The 25,731-nt window shown below is 35.7% G+C and overlaps 1 protein-coding gene across 14 annotated transcripts in view; it reads left to right on the plus strand.

Annotated features, from left to right (window-relative positions):
• Positions 1-25,731, plus strand: part of UTRN (utrophin) — a gene marked incomplete at its 5' end in the record, with an annotated part of 496,387 nt that overhangs the window by 172,093 nt on the left and 298,563 nt on the right. For all 14 annotated transcript variants that reach the window (XM_079938689.1, XM_079938693.1, XM_079938692.1 and 11 more), the window contains 10 exons: positions 2,874-3,044; positions 4,783-4,962; positions 8,796-8,930; positions 10,837-10,986; positions 12,127-12,288; positions 12,741-12,869; positions 13,539-13,712; positions 15,412-15,567; positions 20,196-20,366; positions 24,488-24,667. In XM_079938689.1, the coding sequence (XP_079794815.1) occupies positions 2,874-3,044; positions 4,783-4,962; positions 8,796-8,930; positions 10,837-10,986; positions 12,127-12,288; positions 12,741-12,869; positions 13,539-13,712; positions 15,412-15,567; positions 20,196-20,366; positions 24,488-24,667 (1,608 nt within the window). The remainder of the gene's footprint in view (positions 1-2,873; positions 3,045-4,782; positions 4,963-8,795; positions 8,931-10,836; positions 10,987-12,126; positions 12,289-12,740; positions 12,870-13,538; positions 13,713-15,411; positions 15,568-20,195; positions 20,367-24,487; positions 24,668-25,731) is intronic.

Raw genomic sequence — 25,731 nt, forward strand, 5'->3', positions numbered from 1 at the left:
TGGGGTCTCTAGCACTTACCGCTGGCCAAGGATGCTAAGAAGGAAAGGTCAGCCAGAGGGGAAATGCCAGGAGAGCGTGAGGCCCCAGTGGCCAAGTGGAGAGAGCTTTTCACAGTGCTCAATGCCGAGGACTGCTGAGACTAATCAGAACTGGAAAGCAAGCTTTAGACTTGACAAGATGATCGCTTTTATGGACTTTGAGAAAAGTGGTTCCAGTGGAGTGGTGGGAAAGAAAGTCACATTGGAGAATGTTGAGGAGAGGAAAGCAAATGAAGTACTGGGGCAAGTGTAACCAACCTTGAGAATTTCTCTATTCAAGGGAGCCGAGAAATGGGGTAGGTGCTGGAAGGGACATGGGGATCCAAAGAGCTGTTTTTGTAATTTTTAAAAATAAGGGGTATTACTGGAAGTTTGCATGCCGAAAAGGACTTCACTTAGAAAGAGAAAATGATGCAGAAGAGATTGAGAGAAGACAATTGCTGAAGCAAAGTCTATGATTAGGCAAGAGGGGATGAGGTCCACCCTCTGAGTGAAAGAATTGCTATTAGGTAGTCCCTCTGTGGTAATGAAGGGAAGGCAACTATGTGTACAGTGGGAATATGACGTAGTTGTCTTCTGATTGCTTTTGTTTTGTTAGTGAAGTAATAGTGAGGTTGCATACAGCTGAAGTGAGTGAGAAAGGGGTAAAAAACAAGAGGAGAAAATGTGAAATGCAGGAATACCCCACAGACAGTTGTGTAGATAGTACATAGCTCTTAATACAATGTTTTTTGTTTAATGTTGATACACGAAAATTTTATATTTGCATCCCCGAGTATTTTATTTTGTTTGCCCCCAAATTCCTTATTTTGAACAAGTTCAAATTTAAAGAAAAGTTGAAATAATGGTTGAGAGAACGGCCATAAGCCATTCCTAAATTTGCCAGTTGTTAATGTTTTGCCCCATTTGCCTTTTCTCTCTCCTCCTTCTCTCTTTACATACATACACACACACACAGGCACACACACGCATACCTTTTTTTTTGTTATATATGTAGTTTTGATAGGAAGTCGAAAATATTATGACATTTCACTCCTAAATACTTCAGCTTGCTTCTTCCATGAATGAGGACAATCTTCTACAAAACTGCAGTATCATTGTCACACTTAAGAAAATACTTTCATAATGTCATCTTACATTCTAGCCAAATTCAAACTCTTTTAAGTGTGCTATAATTTGATGACATGTGCTTGAAGGAGCTGGGGTTTTTTTAGGAAGTAAATAAGGAAACTGGTTTGGAAGTCACAGTGAAGAGCAAGAAAGACAATAGCTAGATGGGTAGATAGATGCTTAGGTACATGTAGATATTTAGATCTGTGTATCTGTTTATCTACATATATACATAATACACATATGACAACATAGAATTAATTTTGGATTATTATTGTTTCAAAGTATGGGAATAAATACATGGGGAATTTTTAAGTGTCTTCAGCAAGGAGGCAGCCACCTGCTATGTAATTATCTAAAGCAGTTCTAGACTATTGTATATCATTGAGTAGTAAAAGGTTGAAGAAATTTTGGACAAACATAGTGTTGCCAAATTTTCATTTTTCTAAGAAAGGATAGATATATAAAATCAACAAATAAAAACAGTCTATTATATGCATGATATCATGAAAGGAAAAACATCTTAATGCCAAAATGTAGAAAGTATATAATCTCAGATAATTAATGATAATTTTCAGCTTTTCTTTTTTTGAAAAGTTTGCTACAGTGTCTTTATTCTTCTCACTTCTCTGTGGATCCATGAATATTATATAACTGACTAGTGTTTGGAAACTACTAGTAAAAAGAATTTTGGGGAAGTGGGGCCCTGAAATCTGTATTTTTTTAAAAAGTCCACTAGATCAACAAGACTTGGGAAGCAGGGCTGTGTATATTGCTGGCAGTAGACTCTCTGAGTGCCATGTGGGGCACTGAAATCCAAGCTCCTATTTATTTAGTGCCTGTCTATTTTTATGACTGTGATCCTGTTTGGAGAGTGGAACAGGAGGGCCACTAAGTATTCCCCCTTACTCTCGAGAGAGCCATCCTATTCCTGAACTGCGCTTTTGTCACCATCAGTGTCACAGCCAAGCAAGCCCTGGCAGGGTGACTACTACTGCGAGAGCTCATTTGAGTGGGAGGTTGAATAGTGAAGTGAGCCCTGGATGATCTGTGTGGTATGATATCTTCTCCCACAGAAGTCAGTGTGTGGTTAGAGGGATCTTTCTGAAAGATATTTTTAGGCTTCTTAAAATAGTAAAAAAAGCTATTGAACCAGATTCAGACAAATACCTATTTTCTAATGTAACTTTTTTGTATCTGTATGGAATATACAAGTACAGTAGATTATCAAAACCAAAATTTTGTAAGGCAGTGTTGTATCAACATCTTTGATAGCAATCTACTCTTCTCTGCTTTTAAAAAGTGCAGTCTTAATGGGGAATCCTGTTAAAAAGGAAAAAGTGGACATTTTGGTTGCTTCAGGGTTTTTTCCCCCATAAATAAGGTTATAGTAGATTTCCTTGAAATATATGCTTTTAGGGATGTAGGTTAGAGTCCTTCAGTTGAGTATTACTCTGTCAACAGTTATGCATTTTCAGAATTATAATAGGTATTTCCAGATTAATGTCCAAAATGTGATACCAAATCCCAGTTATAATTATTGTTTTCATTATTGCTTATATTCCACAGCATCAGCACAAAATGTATACAGAGTTTCATCTGAATTTTAAACCTTAAGACTCTTTGTGGAAAGTTATTACTGTGTCTTTTGATATTAGAAACTAGAAGCTGACATTTAACATATCAGGATTTGTTTATTCGCGTGAATGGCTTTTCCTTCCTAGATTACTATTCAAAAAAATAGGTTGTCTGAAAGTCAGGAAAAAGTGGTGAACCTGAAAAAAGACTTGGCAGAGATGCAGGAATGGATGGCCCAAGCAGAAGAAGACTACCTGGAGAGGGATTTTGAGTACAAGTCACCAGAAGAACTTGGGAGTGCTGTGGAGGAAATGAAGGTGAGGCTGGACAGTCAGAGTCAAGAGACTTTCTATCTCCCCTCCTCCCTTTAAAATCAATCCATCAGTCAATCATCTACCTAGCTGTAAGGCCTGATAATGTACATATAATCTCTCACAGTAAGATTTCAAGTTACAAAAAAAACAACAACAAAAAAAGGAGGGTCAACTGCCATGATTTTAGTAGGGCTAGGAAGCTGAGAGTCCACGTGCTAACCTGGCCCATGAGTTGAGTCTTGAGGGCCCCTGCGAAAACGTCTTACATTAGGACCTTGGTGAGCCACAGTGAATGACTCAGAAATTTTGTGGCAGCAATTATATTCACAATGTTGTGCAACCATCACCACTATCTACTTCCAGAAATTTTCAGGAAGAATTATTTTTTGTAAAGAACAAGAGAGACTTCCCAATTAGGTTGGGGTTTATCTTTATTTCACCAGCTGTAGTCTTCCAGCTAATACATGGGGCACACATGAATACTAAAATTTTGTTGGAGCAGGTGAGAGGAACATTAGGAATGTCGTCAAGGGATTTAATATCAGTTCGGTCCACAGGATGTATTTGCTGTAAACTTATATTTCTGTGTCAGTAGTCTTGCACACTCTCTTTTTTTATATAATAAAAGAACTGGACATCATTCCCACTTTTCCAACACTGCTTCAAGTGTCCTTCAGTGTCGAAGCCAAAGGAGATAGTGTCTTAAAAGCTACTTTTAAAAAAATAAGAGTTGCAACTTGCCGACAAGTATAACAAAAGCAAACATCTGTGCAGATATTTTTTAAAAGGATTGTTTTTTCACCAATACATTATTGTGTATGAGTCAAAATAAATAAAAAGGACTTTTATTGTAGTATTTTCACAGAAACACTTTGTTTTAGTGTAGCTTTCCTTGAAACTTTAAAACTATTCAATATATAAGGTATTTTAAAGGTAGCCTACCATGTTAAGAACCATCTTATTTGCACTATTGACATTGTAGTTCTGTGGGGTTTTTTTGTTGTTGTTCTTGGTTTTTTTTTTAAGGTCACTAGGAATGAGAATTAAGAAAAACGAGATTAAAACTCTTGATTGGGCAACATTTTATTTTTATTCTGCCAAACAACCATTAGGATTTTAAGAAAACCACTACACTTAATTATTTTATCCCAACCTAGAGAAATTTAAAATCATTAAGTAGTAAAGAAAGCTACAAGAGAAAGTGAAAGGCTGTTTGAGGTTGATTTTCCTGAGTATGAGACTTCATCAAGCACGGAAGGAGAGTCAGGCAGGAAGCTACTTTTAGATCAGATCTTCCCAGTATAACTTTGTCATCTTTGAAATGCTGTTAATTATCAGAAGAAAATATGTTTATATTATTTTTAAAGAATACTTCTACCATGGTGCACTTCCATTTTTGCTTGACTTCCAGTGATCAATTAAAATTAATTCACTTAATTCTTATTATGGACCCAGACTTTGAAAGTACCTCCTGTCAGTAAACATAATTTGGGATAACTTAGGTGTTAACAGTGCTGTTATTAAATGAAAATGTCTGCATGGGGACTGTGTACATTGGGATATATAATGAGTGAAATTTTGTAGTTAGCATTCTTAATATAGGGATTACCTCATAATGTTCAGATTAGGTAGTTAGAATCATTTGGATGTTTTAATTTTGGCTCAGTTATTTTTTGAAAACGAAAGAAATTGGTTCCTGAGACAGGGAGCCAGTTTTCAAGTTCATTCTGTCTTGGAACAGAGGGCGAAAGAGGATGTGTTGCAGAAGGAGGTGAGAGTGAAGATTCTCAAGGACAACATCAAGTTATTAGCTGCAAAAGTGCCCTCTGGTGGCCAGGAATTGACGTCTGAGCTGAATGTTGTGCTGGAGAATTACCAACTTCTCTGTAATAGAATTCGCGGAAAGTGCCACACGCTGGAGGTATGGTGTTTTTTCACTGATGCATTTCTGAGGTTCACACTCTGTAATGTACTGGCTGCTTCCATATCTTGGGAAAAAACCTCCATTTTTCTTTTCAAATACTAGATCATAAAAGAAAAGTAGTTCTTTCATGGTTGAGATAATAATAATAACAGTAGTAGTAATTATTAGATAATAATTTAGGTAATAGGTTGATAAAAATGAAACAGAGAAAAGAAAACTGGAGAGCAAGATCTGCCTTCAGTTAGTGGAACTTTCTTGGAAAAGTAGTTTCTTAGCTTTAGACATTTATTACGTGTGAAATCAAGGTTTTCAGGGTTTTTATATTACAGATGATCTGTAGAGTCTGTTCCAGTCCTAAAATTCTAAGACATATACTGTGAGTACCTCCTTTTTTTTTTTTTTTTTTTGCCTGGTTAGTGCACAGAGATGAATTGAGGTTTCTGTTTTAGAGCGCTGTCTAAAATTATAGGTTTTATTTAGAGTGAAAGAAAGACTAACTTGAATTTGCTGGTATTTTGCTGGACCATTTCCCCTACCCTGGCCATAGGATTTAAGATGTAGATGATTCTATGAGTTTTTTTTAAATAAAATTAAGTTTTTGATTGTTTGCTTTTATATTAGTGTGACATTTGTCACATCTTATTGAAAAGACTTAAGAAGCCCTTCAGTTGATAGCAATTTAAATTTAGTTCAACCTAAAACAAATGATGGCATTGTGATGAATCCTAAAATGGTAATCACAACTGCAGTATTTAAACTAAATTCACTCATTACTCATTTGTTCTGAATCTATAAAATAAGTGTAATTTGGATTAGTTAATAAGAAAGCTACAAGTCAACAAAGCCTCATTCTTTAATATTAGGATATTGCCTAACTTAAAACACCTGAGGTTACTCATTTGCGAATTTAACATTCTGTGAACATAATATGTAACATTATGTATGGCTAATCTTAAGTCCCAGTAGATGATCCTGGAATTGAATTCTACTACAGTCTTGTCCATGTTTTCTTCTCTGCCTTAATCACCCATGATTTTGCTGTTTTTTTTGGTTTGTTTATTTTCCTGTCTATTATTAGCCAAAGTAACTACTCACAATATGTTTAAATAATGGAGCCCCCAGGTTATCCCAAGCTAACAAGAGACCACCATGAATTCTGTGTTATTTCTTCACACTGTCTTTATGACCCAGAGGTGACAGTTTGAGAATGAGGAATGAAATATTTCAAGGTTTTAGTATTGCTTGCAGAATTACTTTTAGAATTATTTTGGAATTAGTTTGAGAGAAGAAAAGGAAAAGTGTAAGAAAACAAAGTAGATAAAAGAGAAAATATGAAACCTTGATGCCTTTGAAAGGGGAAGTGATAAGAAGAAAAAAGATTTCACAATGGAAGCATTCTTAAAATTATGTGAGGGATTACCAAGAGATCTTGGGTAGAAACAGTCCAAATTTCTAAATTAGAGTAAGGATGCCTTTCTTCCAAAGAGTCCAACTTTATTACCTTGATTATTTCTAGATTCCTTTAAAATGTTTTAAATCATGAAATATTTAAAACTTATAGAAGAGTACAGATGATATTACTAACACCCATATACATATCCCTCAGCTATAACTAATGTTACATTTTGCCATATTTTTCCAGATCTTCTTTTTTCAAATAAAATTAATTGGCATTACAGAACCCGTTCCCTTTTTCCCCATCTCATACCATCTCTTGATCCCTCTCTTAAAGTAATCATTATCTAGAAAGTGATGTATAATCTTCCCAAACATGTTTGTATATTTTTAATATATACACTTATGTCTCAGTTATTAATTGCTGTGTAACAAACCTTGCCGAAATGTAATGGCTTACAAAAACAACCATTTATTATTTTTCATGATTCTGTGGGTTGATTTGGCTTAGCTGCATGGCTCTTCTGCTCCGTGTGGCTTATGGATATTCCACTCAGGTCCACTCTCATCCACCAGGTCCCCTTCCACGTGGCCTCTCAGGTTTATGGCTTCTCTACAGCATGGCAGCTGGCTTTTAAGAGGGAGAAAGCAGAAGCTGCCAGTTCTCTTAAAGGCTAGGTCTGCACTTTGACACAGCATCATCTCTGTAGCCGCCTTTTGCTCTAAGCAAGTCACAAGGCCAGCCCACATTCAGGAGAGGAGAAGACAATTTCACCACTTCACAGGAGTAGCTGTAATAAATTTGTGGCTATTGTTAATCCAGCATAGTTCACTCTCTGGTCATAAGTTAGTTATAGTCCTTCCACATGCAAAATACTCTTACACTCTCCCAGGGACTCCTAAGGTCTTATTCAGTACAGCATCAAGCTCAAAATCCAGTATCATGCGATCTACATCCGGTGCAAATGCAAATGTGGTTCCTTGGAACAGTTTTCTTCAGGTGCAGGTGTGTGGGTGTGACACCTCTCCATCTGGCGACCCGGGCACTAAAAAGATAAGTTATCTGAACCTCATATACCCAACACAGTGGTGAGATAGGTACAGGAAAACCTCAGTGGACACTCCCATTCAAAAAAGTTGGGGCAGTGGAAAGTAAAAAGAGCAGGCACTGGCATTAGTGACTCTGAAATCTAATGCTAGTAGTTCTGAAATCTAGCCAGACACGTGTAGTCAGGGCTCCTACTCTCGGGCCAGGGACTGTTGCTTGATTAGGGGCCAGTCCTGCTTCTTGTGAGAGCTTCTCTGTAAGCCATCCCTTCCTTCCCATAAGAAATAGAGCTCTGCTTGCAGCTGAGTAGATTTCTCAGCCTGCTTTCTGCCTATAGAAATTTGGGGGACCAGACACCTCTTTTCCCTTTTAGTCTTAGCCAGGGGTCGGCAAATTATAGCCTGTGGGTCACATCTGTTTTGTGGCCTGTTTCTGTATGGCCCAGGACCTAAAAATTGTTTGTATATTTTTAATTTTTAAAGAGTTGTTAAAAACAAAGCAACACACACACACAGAAAAAATAAAGAAGAATCTGTGACAGAGACCAGATGTGGCCTGTAAAACCTAAAATATTTACTCTCTGGCCTTTTATAGAAAAAATTGCTGACCCCTGACCTGGTAAGTATTCCTCACATGGGGTGTATGCTACTAGAATGTGTCCTCTGAGTCAGTGGATCTGAAAGAGGACCAACCCAGTAGGCTCCATGCTGAACTCTGTCTTCTAAATTTATCCGTCAAATAGGCTCCTCCCATGGGGTTTGTTTCTCCCATAATTTTGCTCTTAGGAATTGGAGGATGAATCATACCCCAGCCCCCCAACTCCCCACAGGAATGAGAATAAGTGACTACAACTAATGCAGCAATTATAGTAAAATTCCAATTTGGGTAAAAAGTTGCTCTGTTCGTATATAGACGTGTTCATATGAATTTAGAAAAAAGTCGGAAAGAGTCTGCATCAAATGGTTACACCCATTAGCTCTGAGCTGGAATAGGGTGGACCCAGGGAACCAATTTCGTATATAGCTGTTAAAAACCGTTGCAAGTCTGAGTATTTTTTTAACCTTTCTATTTAAAAACAAACGAATAATGTTTCCCTCCTGGTTTCTTCTACTAATTATATAGTTTTATTTTCGGCATTTAAACAGAGCCTTGGAATTTATCTTAGTGAAGCAGTCTGCTACCTCCCTCCAGTTGGTCTAATACAGTTAATCGAAGAATTCGATTTGATTTCACGTATTTGAAATACCAGCTTCATCAGTTTCTAAAAGCCCATTTATACTTGTACCTAAACGAAATTATTCTTGGCTAGACAGAATGTGCAGCAGTAGAGATGCATTGTGTCTCTAAATGGCTTCTTATCTTGTCTAACTGTTCCCTGCCTGTTTAGGAGGTCTGGTCTTGTTGGATTGAACTGCTTCACTATTTGGATCTTGAGACTACCTGGCTAAACACTTTGGAAGAGCGGATGAAGAGCACAGAGGCCCTGCCTGAGAAGACAGATGCTGTCAGCGAAGCCCTGGAGGTGGGAGCCCGCGTTCTGGGTGGTTATTTTTGTTGCAATGAGGCTGAATGAGTATTCAAACAAGGAACATAATGCCTTATGCCAGCAAATACTTCCGCTTCGTTGGTAGTTTTCAGCATAACTTGTGTTTTCTTCCATTTCCTGAAGTATTTATAACATCATGTATATTTGGGTTATTGGTGACCCACTAAACTCAGCCTTATGAGGTGGTTAGTTGTTTGCTAATTAGTACATTTTAGACTTCATAAAGCGCTCTAGTGATTTTCCAGATTGTTTTTACCAGTCCCTGGATAAAACTCTGCCTTATGTTTTTAGGACAGTGCTCTCTTGTTTCTTCATAAAGTTACTTTTGCTCATTAGACACGGCAACGACTGTGTTTACAGTGGCTTCTATTCTGTTGTCTTCAGATGTGAAAATTGGAGGACAGGCTGGAGAAGGCAGTGTTGGAGGCCTGGAATCCTGTCCCCAAGCCTGAACTTGAGTTCCTTGAGGCCAAGAAATGTGCCTGAATTTTTTGTTGTTCCCTAGTTAGTTCCCCAGCACAGCCTGTGGCACATGATAACTTAATAACTGTTTCTTAAGTGGATTAAAGTGTGAAAAGAATAGATTTTCTTAAAAAAAAAAAAAGAAGAGGAAGATGGTAGCTGTGCTTTTAAAACTTGTAAGAATAGGATGTAGTAATTAAGTAGATGACTGGATTAAAGGTCAGAAATAAGTCAAATGTGGTACCTAAATTCCAGGAGCCAGATGCTCTTCTGGAGAAAAGATGTCATTTCTCAAATAAAATAGCAGAGTGAGAGATTCAGAGTATTAAAAAATGTTTTGAAAGATTATTTTAAAAACACATACTTTCCTAACATGAGAGTTAATACATGTACATTCTAGAAATATGGAAAATGGAGAAAAGTATAAAGTGTAAGACAACACTTTAAAACATTTTATTGTTCTTCTTCCGAATTACTATTTTTATGTATATATGCTGGGAGGTAGTACTTTATAGTAACTGGATCAAAGGCTTTGGAATCACCAAGTCTTTGGAGCCAAGTTAGAATCTTAGCTCTTCTTTTTACTGTGTGTGTGTTGGCAAATTACTTACCATCTCTGAGCTTCAGTTTTCCTATCTGTAATATGGGAATAATATGTAGCCATATGGTTAAATTTATGTATATATAAAGTGTGTATATAAAACAGTGCCTTGAATTTTATATATGCTATAGAAACTTTTTAGTAATATAATCAATAACAGTTTGAAATTCTTTTATTTGTATAGTATTGTTTTTTGCTTTTAAACTTTGTATCATACCATGAACATTTTCCCATGTAATTAATAATTATTGAAATTATTTTTATGGAATTTCATATATTATCATTCATGCTGAGTTCTCAATTTTATGTGTTTATTAATACCATGAGGGGCATTTTTGTGAAATAATCTTTTTTAAAATAAATTTATTTTATTTTATTTATTTATTTATTGGCTGTGTTGGGTCTTCGTTGCTGTGTGCGGGCTTTCTCTAGTTACAGCGAGTGGAGCTACTCTTCGTTGCAGTGCGTGGGCTTCTCATTGTGGTGGCTTCTCTTGTTGCAGAGCATGGGCTCTAGGCACGCGGGCTTCAGTAGTTGTGGCACGAGGGCTCAGTAGTTGTGGCGCACAGGCTTAGTTGCTCTGCGGCATGTGGGATCTTCCTGGACCAGGGCTCAAACCTGTGTCCCCTGCATTGGCAGGCGGATTCTTAACCACTGTGCCACCAAGGGAAGTCCCTGAATTAATCATTTTTAATCTTGTTCCTTAAGTAGATTTCTAGAAAATGGAATTACTGGTTTTAAATAAAACGCACATTTTTAGAATCCTTGATTCACTTTGCCTTGGTAAATGCATTATTTTTTGCCCCTGTCTCTGTTCAGTCTCTAGAATCTGTTTTGCGACATCCAGCGGACAATCGCACCCAGATTCGGGAACTTGGCCAGACTCTGATTGATGGAGGGATCCTCGATGATATCATCAGTGAGAAACTGGAGGTGTTCAACAGTCGATATGAAGAGCTGAGTCACCTGGTAAGAACCGGGCCATGCGTGAGTGTCGATTAGATATTTATGATATGGAGCGGACCTCAGGAACTTATACCGAGGGGAAAAGTTGGTAACAAACAGGGGTGTTGAGGGCATTGAAATACTAGGTGGGGAAGAGCAGACCTTACACTTATATTATAATGCAGGCAGAACTCGATGATTTAAAAATTTGTCTTTGAGATGGTTTCTACTTATGAACTATTTAATTTCCTTTAAGGAACATATTATAGGTGTATATAAGAATAATGACTCATATTATCCTAGTAAATATTAGAGCCATCAGAGTTTGATATAAGCTGCTATTATAAAATACCATAGTCTCTTAGATACATACTCAGAATGTATCACAACATGCATGTCCATATCAGTAAGTAGAGAAAGGAGACTGTTTTTATAGGAGAGTTGGGTGGATATTAGAAGCTTTCAAACACATATTAAAAAATAACTATTGATGTTTAGATCATGAATAGCATCAAACTTAGCCCAAAAGTTCAATCAATAGTGGCTCAACACTATGCACATCTGTAGAACTTCTTTAAACTTTGCAAAAGGAGAGATTTCCATGTTCACTCTACTCATAGATGTTTCTGTTATATTTCATATTCTTGTTTATAGGTTTATTGCTGAGTCCTAAAAATACCCTAAATTTGTAATAAATGGCATCTTTTTTATTCTCTCCTTTATTTTAATATGGTACATAGGAAATCTTTACATTTTTCCCTTTTTATTGAAGTATAATTGAAATATAACATTATATTATATGTAATATAACATTTTGTTTTTGTGATTTTTTTTTAGATTCCACATATAAGTGAGGTCATACAGCATTTGTCCTTCTCTCTTATTTCACTTAAAATAGTGCCCTTAAGGGTATTTTTGTATTTTGTCATTTTATATAGAAAGAAGTAAAAATTAGTAATTTCCTGCAAGATGCGTATGATACTAGAAGGACCTTTTCACTTTTATCATTGCTAATTATTATTTATTGATAATGCAGGACAAAGTCTTAAAGTAGTGCTCTTATAGTATGTTGCTTTTCTTGGTGGTTAGAACATAAGGGTTTTCTTATATTCAGCTGTTTATATTTGTGCTGAGCGACTAATGGGTAAATTTTTCGCCCTGTAGGCAGAGAGCAAGCAGATTTCTTTGGAAAAGCAACTCCAGGTCCTGCGTGAAACTAACCACATGCTTCAGGTCTTGCAGGAGAGCTTAGGGGAGTTGGACAAGCAGCTCACAACGTACTTGACCGACAGGATAGATGCCTTCCAAGTTCCTCAGGAAGCCCAGGTATTGCCATGGATGTGAGGGCAATAAGGTCGTAAAGAGAGCATATGTAATCGTTTCCTCACCTGCAAGGGCACCAGCTCCTTCTGCCATCCCAACCGAGAGTGAGAAAGGCCGGCCTTACTTACAGGGCAGCATGTGGGTTTGGGGGTTCTCAGGGTTTTTATGTGAGATAATGGCAAATGATCACCATTTAAAAATTATAATTTTCTTAGCTATGAAACTGGGGAAATTCCCTCTTTATAAATAAGTGGCGAACATTTGAAGTGACAAATACAAAGACCTTTGTGCACAGCACACAGCAGTCCTGCGATACAGGTGGCCCATATTATTATTATACGCACACTTATTAAAGCATGGATAGGGGTCAATATATTCTTATCTGTTGTATGACTCTATGAAACTTAAAAAAAAAAAAAAACAGACATTCTCTCCCTTTTCTAATCTCTTTGTAGAAAATCCAAGCGGAGATCTCAGCCCACGAGCTAACCCTAGAGGAGCTGAGAAGAAACACACGTTCTCAGCCTCCGACCTCCCCAGAAGGCCGGACTGCCAGAGGAGGAAGTCAGATGGATGTGCTGCAGGTGAAGGGGGAGGGCAGCTTCCTTTTACTTTTCAGCCTGTTGGGCATAAAAAGAAAATGAGAAAGAGCTGACGACTTGGATGCCTTTGGTCTTCTCTGTGATGTAAAGAGTTGGATGGGAGTGATGTGTTGAAGGTGCACTGGAAACTATTGGATCTGAGTTTTCTAGTTGAGTTGAGAAGAGAGAGCAATCTAGATTTAGATGTTTGCTTTGTATAGGTTTTTCCCTTGACGCAGAGCCTCCATCTGTACTGGTATGGCTGGTACACTGGGCAGGCTGAGTGCATGGGATGCAGTACCACTTAGCCCCTCAATGGGGGATGCAGACTGACCTTCACTCTGACCTTGTGATGAAGGGCATTGTGAGTTCTAGGTTCTTGAATTGTGTTTTAAAAACAGGTAAGAAAATTAATGCAGTTTTAATTCCAGCAAGGCTAGCTTAGCCTTTCATTTTATCTCAGACTGAGACACTGAGTGTCAAGTAATTCAGGACACTGGGCTGTGCAGTCCCCCAAGGTGACTGGGCAACCTCACTAAGTTCCTTTAAAGAATGTTTTTATTGTTACTTTATTTTACAGCCTTCTAGCAGTATGTGTTATGCTAATATTGTCTGCTGAGAAAGATTATCATTCTGATGTGAATTGCTTATTATTTTCATTTCTGCAAACAGAGGAAACTTCGAGAGGTGTCCACAAAGTTCCAGCTTTTCCAGAAACCTGCTAACTTTGAACAGCGCATGCTTGACTGCAAGCGTGTGTTGGATGGTGTGAAAGCAGAACTTCATGTTCTGGATGTGAAGGATGTGGACCCTGATGTCATACAGACCCACCTGGACAAGTGTATGGTGAGGCCGTTGGGTGGTTAATGTGTCCAGTGGGTTTTCCCGTCAGTGATATGGCTTCATCTAGCGCTTATGTACATGGTTTGTTCAATAATTGTCAGTCTAAAGTGTGCTAAGAATAGGAATAAATGATGAAAAACAGGTTAAAAAATTAGAAGTGTGGTCCTTTCCTCCCAGGAATTTAGAAGAGATAGGAGAGAGATAGCCTGCAGAGAGTAAAATCAATTAGTACAGTGTAATGATAAGGAAACTAGAATAAACAAGTGTATAACATGGCTACAAAAAAATGAAGAAAATACATCTTAATCACAGGATGAAGTTAGGGAGGGCTTTGGCAGAATGTGACTAATAAGCTAAATTTTAAAGGATAGATTTGAGTTAGCTAGACGAACCATACTTAGAATGGATGTCAGGAATATTGCAATGTACGACAAATGTGTTCGCAAGGAAAGTAAAATTTTAAATTATAAAGTTTAAACCTAAAGTGTGAAAGAAGAAATTATACTTAGAATGGATGTCAGGAATATTATAGCATAAAAAATCATTCTCTAGGAAAATAAAATTTTAAATCAAAGTTTAAACCTAGAATGTAAAAGAAGAAATTATTTAAAAGGCCTTATTACTGTTTTAGTCTTGAACTTTAAAATTCAATTGCATAGAAATTTAAAAATAACGTGGCCAAGCATGTTCAGTCGTAGAACTAGTGTTCTGCTTGGAAAGAATCATGAAAAAACCTGAACATGACACAAGTTAAGCTAAGAAAAGTCTGGGAAGAGTTCTTTGTGCTTTTCAAAATTGCAGTCTCCACATGTCTGTTGCATACGGAAGGTTGTTTGATTACTTGAAAGCTTGAATGGGTGGAAGAATGAAAAAATAGGATGAATTTTTATATATAACACGTGCGCACGTGCACGTATGAATGTAAATATTTATTTACTGAGATATAGAGATCAACAGAGCAAGCACTGTCCTTGACTTTGTGTAACTTAGTCCAATGGTCTGTTATTATGTGACAGTGCCACATGAGGTGTTTCACGTCAAGATTATGATGCATAGAGATAAGAGAACCTGCCCAGAATACAGCTTTTTAGTTTTAAAGTAACAAGGATGAGGGCAGCTCTGAATTTGACCTACATAACTTCGACTTCCTGTGGTTATATACATCTTGATGTATTTAGTTTTTATATGTCTTTTCATTGTATAATCAATATGTACTCATTGTGGTAGACTTGGTACTTCAGAGAATTGTAAGAAAAAAAATGAATCTTAATACTTCCAAATGCCAACAGCCAGAAATAGCCAGTGTTGCCTTTTTTCTTGTAATAGCATTTAGGATTTTAAAAAATGTAATTTAAAAAGTGTTAGACATTCAGGTTTTAGTCCTAACATTTTCCCATTTTATGTAGGAAATATGTTCGTATTATCAAGTACTTTCATAAACCTTTAAGATACATGTTTGAGTTTTTTTCTTTTTTAATAAAACAAGTATAACCTCTGTGAGTGTGTTTTCTTATCTGATTTTAAAAAGTCATTACAGCCTTGATTTCATTTTACTCATCCTTTGAACCAGATCTGGGAAAGATAAAGCCCTTTGATCTCCATAGTTAGTTCTTAGCTGTCAATCTTTGTAAGCCATGTTCTGAAATGGTTCCAGCTGGCATGTTTTCACTAATATGTAAAATTTGTCATCTTTATTTTTAAGAAACTCTATAAAATTTTGAGTGAAGTCAAGCTTGAAGTGGAGACTGTAATCAAAACAGGAAGGCACATTGTCCAGAAGCAGCAAACTGACAACCCCAAGGGGATGGATGAGCAGCTGACTTCTCTGAAGGTTCTCTACAATGACCTGGGTGCCCAGGTGAGCAGAGCAAGTGCACTGCCCGCCTCTTAACATTCCACTTCTGGGAGAAAGCATATTTGAATTTTATGGCATTAATAATATATGTTTTCATTTATGACAATAATTTTTATTATATTTCTTTAAATGTATGTGTTACTATTACAATGATGAATAGTTACACAGAAATGTATTTTTAATATTTAATCCAGGTTAATTTCTGTGTTTTCAATGGCTACTGACTTTTCATAAGTTCTTCTAAGGAAACTCTACAAATAATAGTCTCTGTATAAACTCAAGTTATTGGTCCTTGGATTTCTAGATTGAATAATCTACTGAGAAATGTTAAAAACATTAGGACTCTTAATAAATAGTGATAGGAAGTTCATATTAATCTATCAGGATTTGAAATCCTTTCAAGAAACATCTATAATTCGGGCATTTTAGTGAATTCATGGGGAAGTTGTTAGGCCCTTTACTGTGAGTGACCAACTGGATCCAATAGGCTTAACATCTTCTCTTACTGAGACTCTCTGCCCTGAAACCAGAGAAGCAAAAACAAAATAAAACAAAAAAAAGAAACAAATAAAAAATGTGTGGAAGTGAAACCTTCTCATCAATATTGAAAAGCTGTATTAGGTAATACATTAGACCCTTCTTTGGTTATTAAATATTAACGAAGTTTCTACATAAGCCCAGCAAATACTAGCTGAAATTTTGTGATCATTTTCAGATTAGTAAGAAAGAACAGTCCTACATTTCCTGGGCAATTTGGACCACACTTTTGCAAGATTAGATTACTGGTGTGATACATTGTGTATCAATTTGATACACTGCACATCTGAAACACATATGTTAGAACTTCTTTGTATATTACACAACTGAAGTTATTTGTGAAATATTATTGTATTTATTAATTGGGCATTGGTGTGGTTGGTTTTACAACAGATCTCTAACTGTAATTATGGTTTTGGAGTTAAGTCATTTTCTCATTCAACACAATTGGGACTTTACTGTGTGTGAGGAGTTATACAGGCAGTTAGAGATACAGTGATAAGCAAAAACATATTATCTCTCTGCCTAATGGAACTGAGAGGAATAAAAGAAGAAAACTTTAATCAAGTAGCCATGCAAAGTAATGTCAGATTATCAGCCCGAAGTGTAATGAAGGAATGTATGTAGTGCTTTAGGATTATATGTAAAGGGGGATTTGGTCCAATCTGGGTTAGAGGAAGTGGTGCATGAGCTGAGATCCGAAGGATGAATAGGAGTAGCCTGGGTGAAACCAGTGGAGAAGCTTCCGAGGCTGATGGAACAGCATGTGTAAAGGCCCTGTGGCAGGAGGCAGCATGGTACTTTTGTGTGGTTAAAGCAGAGACAGCAAGTGTGGGAACATGGTGTTGGAGAGATGGGATGAGACCAGATCCGACCAGTATCTTAGAATTTGTGGTAAAGGTTTTAATCTCTGTGTTAAGAGCAATGAGCAATTATGGCAGGGTTTTAGCAGGGAGAAAACATGCTCAGATATATGTTTTTTAAAAGATCACCCACTGCAGTTTGGAGGGTGGATTGCAGAGAGGCAAGAATGGATGTGAGAAGACCAGTTTGGAAGTCATTGTTACGCTCTTTGTGAGAGATGATGGTGTTTGAACTAGTTTGGAGCAGTGGAGATGGTATGAGCCGATTTTTTAAAGACATATTTAGGAAGTGAAATGAGCAGGACTTGGTAAAGGATTTGATGTGGGGATGCAGGAGCAAGAGATGAAGGATGACTCATGGGTTTCTGGCTTGATCATGTGGAAAATCATGGTGCCATCACTGGAACGGGGCACTGGAAGGAAAGGCAGACGTGTGGAGAAATCATAAGCAAGTACTGGACATGTTGACATTTTAAGTGCCTTTGAGAGAGTTAATTGCATATGTCAGATATTCACAAAGTTATTCAAGTCTGGAGAATATATCTGGGCTCGCTGAAGATATAAATTTTATGAGTCATCTGCATAGAGGTGGTTAAGTTTTCAGTGATGATGAAATTATTTAGGGAGAGGATGTAGTGAAAAAAGAAAAGGGCCTGAATTCAGTCTTGAGGGATTACCTCATTTAGAAGGGAATTTGAGGAAGATGAGCTTGTAAAAGAAACTAAAGTATATATGTATGTGTGTGTATATGTGTGTGTGTGTGTGTGTGTGTATACACACACACATATATATTTATATACATATGTATACCACATTTTCTTTATCCATTCATTTATCAATGGCTATTGTGAATAATGCTGCAACGAATATGGGAGTGCAGATAGCTCTTAAAATAATGATTTCATTTCCTTTGTTATATATCCGGAAGTAGAATTGCTGGATCATATGGTAGTTCTTTATTAATTTTTCTGAGGGGCCGCCATGCTGTTTTCCGTAATTGTAAACTTGACATCTGCTAAGAAAGTAGATCTTAAGTGTTCTCACCACAAAAAAAAAGATAACTCTGTGAGATGGCGGATGTGTTAATTAACTTGACTGTGGTGCTCATTTCACAATGTATGTGTATCAAATTATCATATTATGCACCTTAAAAATTCACATTGTGCAACCATATATTTTATATATATACAGAACCACAGTAAGTAGCAAGAAGTGGTAGCACACCAGGAAAGTGCTAGGTCTGGGAAGCCAAAGGAAGGAGGGCATTATGAGAATGAGTGTAGGCTGCTGTTTTGAATATTATTGAAAGTTAAATATGACATCCACTTAAAAATGTCCATTAGATCTGTTGCCATTGGGGTCATTACTGAACTTAGGAAAGACAATTTCTGTGGAGTGATGGGGATAGAAGCCAGAATGTCATGGCTTGAAGTATGTGTGGGAGGTGAGAGATGGTTTTGAGAACTTGTATGGGGAAGGTAGGAGAGAGGGAAGTCGTTAGGGGAGGTGGGACCCAAGTAGGAAATGTGTGTGTGTGTGTGTGTGTGTGTGTGTGTGAGAGAGAGAGAGAGAGAGAGAGAGAGAGAGAGAGAAACGGAGAGACAGACATTTGAGTATGTTTCAGACCTGGTGGGAATGATCCTATTGAGAGGGAATGGTTGCATATTCAAGAGGGAGAAGGGATAAATGGTTATGTAGAAGATTTACAACTTGAGGGACTTCCATGGTGGTCCAGAGGTTAAGACTGCACTTCCACTGCAGGGGGCATGGGTTTGATCCCTGATTCCTGATCAGGAAGCTAGGATCCCACATGCCCTGTGGCCAAAAAAAAGAAAAAAAAAGATTTACAACTTGATATGGCCTAATTCAATATGCAGTACATCTTAAAATGTATTGATTAGGCTGAGAAGAGTGTAAATTGTTATAAGTTGAAACTTAAATTATCTTCTTCCTGGTTTACAGAAATCTTTGGTAGCATTGTTTTATGGTAATTGTGTAGCTGCCTGGGCATGTCAAAGTCAGATAAGTATCATATCATCTTTTAAAAGAATTCAAGTATTTGTCTCCTGAAGTCTGCATTGAAGTACTATTAATTTAGAGTCATGAATTTTAATTAAACTCCATAGAAAAATATTTCACTTTTAAGAAGGAATTTAATAATAATCAATCCTTGAGACATCAAAGAGTAAAACTGAACCTATGGGACCAGTAAAAAAGAAATGTAATCCCATTTTACTTATTAAGAAAATTTGGTTTTTATATCTAAGAAATTTTGTATCATCTAAAAAAATTTCTTCCCATACATGACCTATCACTGTACTACTTAGGTAATGTTATCACTTATACATCTGTGCACATGAAAGGGAGAACATGTTTTCTGTATGTATTGTGTTGTGACATCCTTTAAAGTGTCAACTCAGTGTTAGGTTGTGAATGACTTTAGTTTGAGAGTACCATCATGTAATGCAAAGGGTCAGACCAGCCTCAATCTGATGGTCATGCCACCCTGGTTATGGCCTTAACCTTTTTAAGCTTCACTGTCCTGTTCTGTTAAATGGAAAACATAGTGCCTTTCACAGGGTTTTATTGTATGACGTGTAGATTTGTTAGCACAATACGAGAGCTGACCTGGTAAGTGTCAGTTCAGTTCGTTTTGCTTTCCGTCAACAGCAGTAAGAGCAAAATAATAATAAAAGTTTATGTTGCATAGCCATTTACTGTATTTTACGTTAAGTGGTTAATTGTAAAACATATGATTGTAAAAAATCTTGCTATTTCCCCCTCACATTGCTAGAATATCTGTGTGTTTCTAAGTGTGTTTTCTAAACAGAATCCCTCATTGAGAGGATTTTAAGGCATCTTCTGTTCAAAATAATAAAAGGAACTATTCATTGATTTCTTAACTTTGCTGCAGGGACTGGGTCAAGCCCTTCGTGTATGTATTTTTTTTCACTGAAAACTCATAGCAACCTTTTGAGGGCTGAACCTCCACCAAGGTCTCTTAGGAAGTAAGTGGAGAGCTAAGGTGAAAACTCAGGGCTGCCTGACATGTAACTACTACAGTATATTGTCCCCCCTGCAGAAAAGTAAGAATAGTGTGATTCTAGGTGCCAGAGATAAAGGTTAGGTCTGTCTTGGGGGTTAAATATGAATCTGTTTGGGTCTTTAGTTAGTGCTCTGATTCATTCCCACTATGTTGATCTCTCTTGTGCTCTTTTTTTTTTTTCTAAGGTGACAGAGGGAAAACAGGATCTAGAAAGAGCATCACAGTTGGCTCGGAAAATGAAGAAAGAGGCTGCTTCTCTCTCTGAATGGCTTTCTGTTACTGAAACTGAATTGGTACAGAAATCCACTTCAGAAAGTTTGCTTGGTGACTTGGATACAGAAATTTCCTGGGCTAAAGTAAGTTGTAGTTCAGGTGAACCACCAATATTATGCCCATGTAATTTGTGGCATTTTGATCAGGGAAATCTGGGTAGATGTCATTTCTCTCCGTTTCATATAAAACATAGTCTTGTCTTTTTTCCATGTCTCTGTCCTAAGAATGAATAAGAATATTTTAAAAACAACTATCTTCAGAAGATATTTTTATCTTGATTCCGAAAGCGTTAAACTCACATGGCTCATCACCGAGGGTTTTGTAGTCATTATGCTTAGGTGGTACTTGAAAATATTATAATTATCACCTTCAAAAGCAGTGACATTTTTTGAGTATTCATTCTTCACAAAGTATTGTGCTGAATTCATTTATTAATTCTTCTATAGTAACTTTTGTACCAGTAACTAATCTTTCTATTGCAAACTAACTGGTGTAAAGAGCATAGGAACGGAATTTTCAAAAAAATCAATAAAAGATCCAAGAGTTTTCTCTAGCCCTGTTGTTACTTAGAAATCGCAGAGATCAGAGAGTTGATTTGCTAGTTCTGTCTTTTGACGTGGAAAAAGACTTGAATGAAGCACAAAATATTGATAGTTTTTCTTTTGACTGAAGCATTCTTTTCCTGAATTTATTTTCTAAGAAAGAAGCACGGGTACTAGAGATAAGTGCTGAAAATAAATGATTAATCCTGTGACAGAACTTTGTATAAAGCTGCAGGTATCAGTTTTAACATTCTCTACAGGTGTCAGTTTATGGGGAGTGAAGAGGAGGTGCTATGAGGTCGTGGGATAATACAGCTCCTTAATTTGAATGCTTCTTTGGAGATAATTGTTGTAAGAAAGTCAAGGTATTAATCACTAGGAAGAATGTTCTCAGTTTAGAAAATAGCTCATGAAAAGTGTAATTGCCATGGGCTGTGTGAAGCGAAATGAAATGTATAAAGGAAGTGAAAAACACTGGAATTCATGAGTTATGGTGGATGAATGCCAACCAAAGGCACCAAACTTTATTTTTGTTAAATTTAAGTTTTTCAAGGAAATATTATCTTCTTTCTACAATACACTTTGAAAGCCATTATTTTCTTATAGCACCGTAAGTCACATAAGCAAATTGAATAACATTTGCATAGTGTAGTACAAAAAAAAGACAGGAGCAAAAATCATCTCTGATCAAAGAATACCCTGTTATTTCAGTTTTTTATAGGCACGTATAGACATGCAGGCACAAGCATATATTTAAAACAGAATTGTATCTAGTGTTTCATGACCTTCTTGAAAAGCCTTGTATCTTTAACATTTTCCTTTACCTACAAGTGTTTTTGTGTCACACATTGGAGATAGGAATAGTATTTCATTGTATATTTTATTTTTTATTGTCCCATTCCTCCATTCATGTCCATTTAAATTATTACCAATTTTCACTATTGTAAAAAGTGCTGTGATGAATAAAAATACTTGTGGCTGAATCATAGCATACATTCTTAATTATTTCCTGAGGATAAATTCCTAGCTCTAAAAATATTGGGTCAAGGGATATATCCATTTTAACATCTTATACCTGTTATGAAATTGTCCTTCAGAAATGTACCCAGCAGCTATGAGTGAGAATTCCTACTTACTTGTTTTAACTACACTTTTGACAACGGTAGGCAAATAACATGTTTTGATTATTTAATTAGAACATTTTCCATTAGTTTATAGGCCATTTGTAGCTTCTATCACAGCTTGGTCTTTTAATTTAGAGCTCTTTACCTGTTACAGTTCTTAATGCTTAGCGTGTTGTGTATGGGTACAAAATTATTTTGTTCTTTGCCACTGTAGTTTCCTTTCTGTTTTGTATGTTTTTTTAAAACTTATTATATTATATATTTTTTAAATAATACAATGCTTTTTAAAAAAATTATTTCTGCCTTTAGTGCTTAGAAAGGCCAACTCTACTCAAAAGTTATATAATTATTTACTTATATTTTCTTCTAGCTCTTTTATAGTTTCATCTTTTTACCTTTAATGCTTTAAATCCTTCTGGAATTTAGTTTGGTGTATATAATGAGGTAAGGCTCTAACCTTTTATTCCAAATAGTTTACCAGTTATCTCAGCACTATTTATTGTGTAATTATCCTTTCCCCACTGATTTGACAAGCTCAATTCATAGATTCTTTTTACCTGTTACTTTGCTTTGTTTTCTGCTTCACTGATCTGACCCTCTGAAATGTTCTTCAACTGTTTAACTACGTGGCTTTATATTTTAACATGTAGTTAAAGACAGGATTTCCTAACTTTATGCTTCTTCTTTTGTATATACTCATATGAATTTTAGAATTATTACTCTCAAATTCTTAGAAAAATTGTTAGAAATTTCGATTTGAATTGCCTTGAATTTATAAATTTGTTTTGAGGGGAATTGACATCTTTGTTATATTTGTCTTTTTAGTAACATGGAATGTCTCATTTCCCCCTCCAAATTCCCTTACATCTCTACATAATGCTTTGGTTTTTTTCTTTGTAAACTTTATCATGTATGCAAAAAAGTTTATACCTACATATTTATTTTATTGGTATGTATGAAGTATGCTTTTCTTTCTTTTTTTTTTTTTTTTTACTAATTTCTTATGGTTGGTACATAAGCGATACCAATTTTTGCATATTTAATTTTTAATCATCAATCTGTGCACTCACATAAATTCAATTAGTTTTTCAGTTGATTCTCATCATTTTTAAGGTAAAGACAGTAAATATGATAAGTTTGTTTCTTCTGGAACTATTCACTCTTAAATTCCCATTTAATCTTATTTCAGATTTGAAATAATGAAGATGGTATATACAAATCATGAATTCATAGCACATTCTCTTCACTAGAGTAAACCAAATGAAACATTAGTATGTAACATAATCACCCATTTTTTCAATGTTGTGTTGTCAGATTTAAGAAACATGCATATTTCAAAATATTTTAATGAATTTCCACTATAATATTATGTAAAATTATTTTCAATGCAAAATTTAAATAGCATCTGCATTCTAGAACTTAGTGTTTTTATTCCATAGCTTAAAAATCATTATTTTCAACGTAGCCATTTTCTTTACAATAAAATCTATTAACATAGTGTGTGTACTGTTTACATTTAATTGCTTGTAGTTAATTATTTCTTATAGTTTTTAAAGACTACTGTAGTCAATCAGTGCATAGCCACTGAAGGAATGCAGAAACTTATTAACTGCAGAGAGCATGGCTGTGGGTATTCTGTTTTGTTTTTGTTTTTTCCCCTCCCTGCTGGAGAACACTTGAGAGAAATATTTCAGTGTCTTTATAAAAATACCAGTAATTGATGTGGCCAAATGAGTCCTTATACCTTGACTCACTTGCGAATTTGTAGTTTTTATGCCTTTCAAAATGTGATTTAATGATGTGAGATTAAATGTAGATTTGAACTTCTTGAAATGATTCGTTTAAATATTTTTCTAAAAAGGTACAACAGAAGTAGGGTAGATATATGCATGTTACTTTTTGATTGAAAGAATTTTTTAGTTTTAATTTTGGAACCCAACATTCTCTTTATAATTCTCTGACTGCACACCTTGCCTGGTCAAACTTATGAATGTGAAAGTCAAGTAATCATAATACCATCTAGAGTATTAGCTTTACATATTAAGACAAGTGTAAAACCAAAGCTTAGACGTGCTAGTTCTCCTATGATGTATAGTACAAGATGAAATGTTTTTTGTAATGCTTATAAACAAACAATATGTTAAGTCATCTTAGAATTTTGAGTTCTGGGATAGTCCTGCTTTGCCCACTTGTAGTTACTGAAAATGGAGCTGATTCATTATTTCTAGAGTTTTGATGAAGATAATTGTTGTTGTGTAAGGAATGGAATTTATACTTAAAATAAATGAAATAATTACCTTTCCACATCTAAATTTGTTACATTCTTTGGTGTTTGCATAATTAAATATTTAATTTTTATTTGAAACTTTAAAACTCTCATCATGTTAGTAAGTTGTGGAATCTTGTGAACCTTTGACATGTGTAAGTTATCTAGGGAGTCATGTATACGTGAAAAAAAAGTTTTTTAAAAATGAAGGTTGTATAAACTTTTATAATGTTCTGAAAGATCAAGTAGGTCTGGGAACTTTTATTTTCTAGAATATTCTGAAAGATCTGGAAAAGAGAAAAGCTGATTTAAATACCATCACAGAGAGTAGTGCTGCCCTGCAGAACTTGATTGAGGGCAGTGAGCCTGTTTTAGAAGAGAAGCTCTGTGTCCTTAATGCCGGGTGGAGCCGGGTTCGCACCTGGACCGAGGATTGGTGCAACACCTTGTTGGTATGTTTCAGGAAGAATTTCATGGTGAAATCTTCTCTCCTTTAATTATGTATAAACGAATACTGTTTTGATTAGGATTCCAAATCCTATTTTCTGTTTGTCACAATAATGTTTTGCTTGTGAATTAATTTCATTAGACTACATTTTATCTTTTCCTTTGAAAAGATAATAACTAGAAAGAGTTCACCTGTCTCTATTAAGTAATAAACCATTTGTGATATACATAGAAATGTGTACTTTAATATCTTAGTAAATACACCTTATTTGCTACATTTTAATGACAATATTGTATTTAATTTTCATACTATTATAAACTATATATATAATATTTGTAATGTTCTAATATTGGTGTACTAGTTAAGGGCACCAGTTCTAGTGTCTGATGGCCTAAGTTAAAATTTTGACTACAAACTGATTGACATTGGTCAAGTTATGGGTTGGCCAAAAAGTTAGTTTGGGTTTTTCCATAACATCTTACGGAAAAACCCAAACAAACTTTTTTGGCCAACCGAATACTTAAATGCTCTCTAAGTCTCAGGTTTCTCATTTGTAAAATGGACATTATTATAATTTCTACCTCATACAGTTTTTGTGATTATGACGTAAAACATGTAGGGCTCTTATAAAACTATATTTAAAACAACCAATTTTAGATATTGTTATGATGATTATGGTAATTGTTAAATGCTATATGTTTTTAGTCTTTGGTTATAACAACACCACTACGCTGTTAACCACTATTTCATGGAAATCGTGACCATTTAATTTCATAGTGTTTTTCTGTCCCTTTTATAATAACAATGAATATATGGCAACCGTACCTTCTCTTCCCTTAAAAAAAGTTCTCATCTATAAATTATTATTTGTTCTGCTATATCTGAGATAAGACTCTTTCCAAATTCATAGAATTACTGGGTAATGGATATGAACAGAGAAAAATAAATTATTGTGTGTTTGGATATTTATTGAAATCAACCAGAATGTGTAGGGCATTGAAGCTGGTGGGTTTACATCTTGATCTGTCAGATTCGTATCCAGAGTTCATCTGCGACTTACTACCTTCA

The sequence above is a fragment of the Stenella coeruleoalba genome, assembly GCF_951394435.1.
Source record: "Stenella coeruleoalba genome assembly, chromosome: 12".
Classification (NCBI taxonomy): domain Eukaryota; kingdom Metazoa; phylum Chordata; class Mammalia; order Artiodactyla; family Delphinidae; genus Stenella; species Stenella coeruleoalba.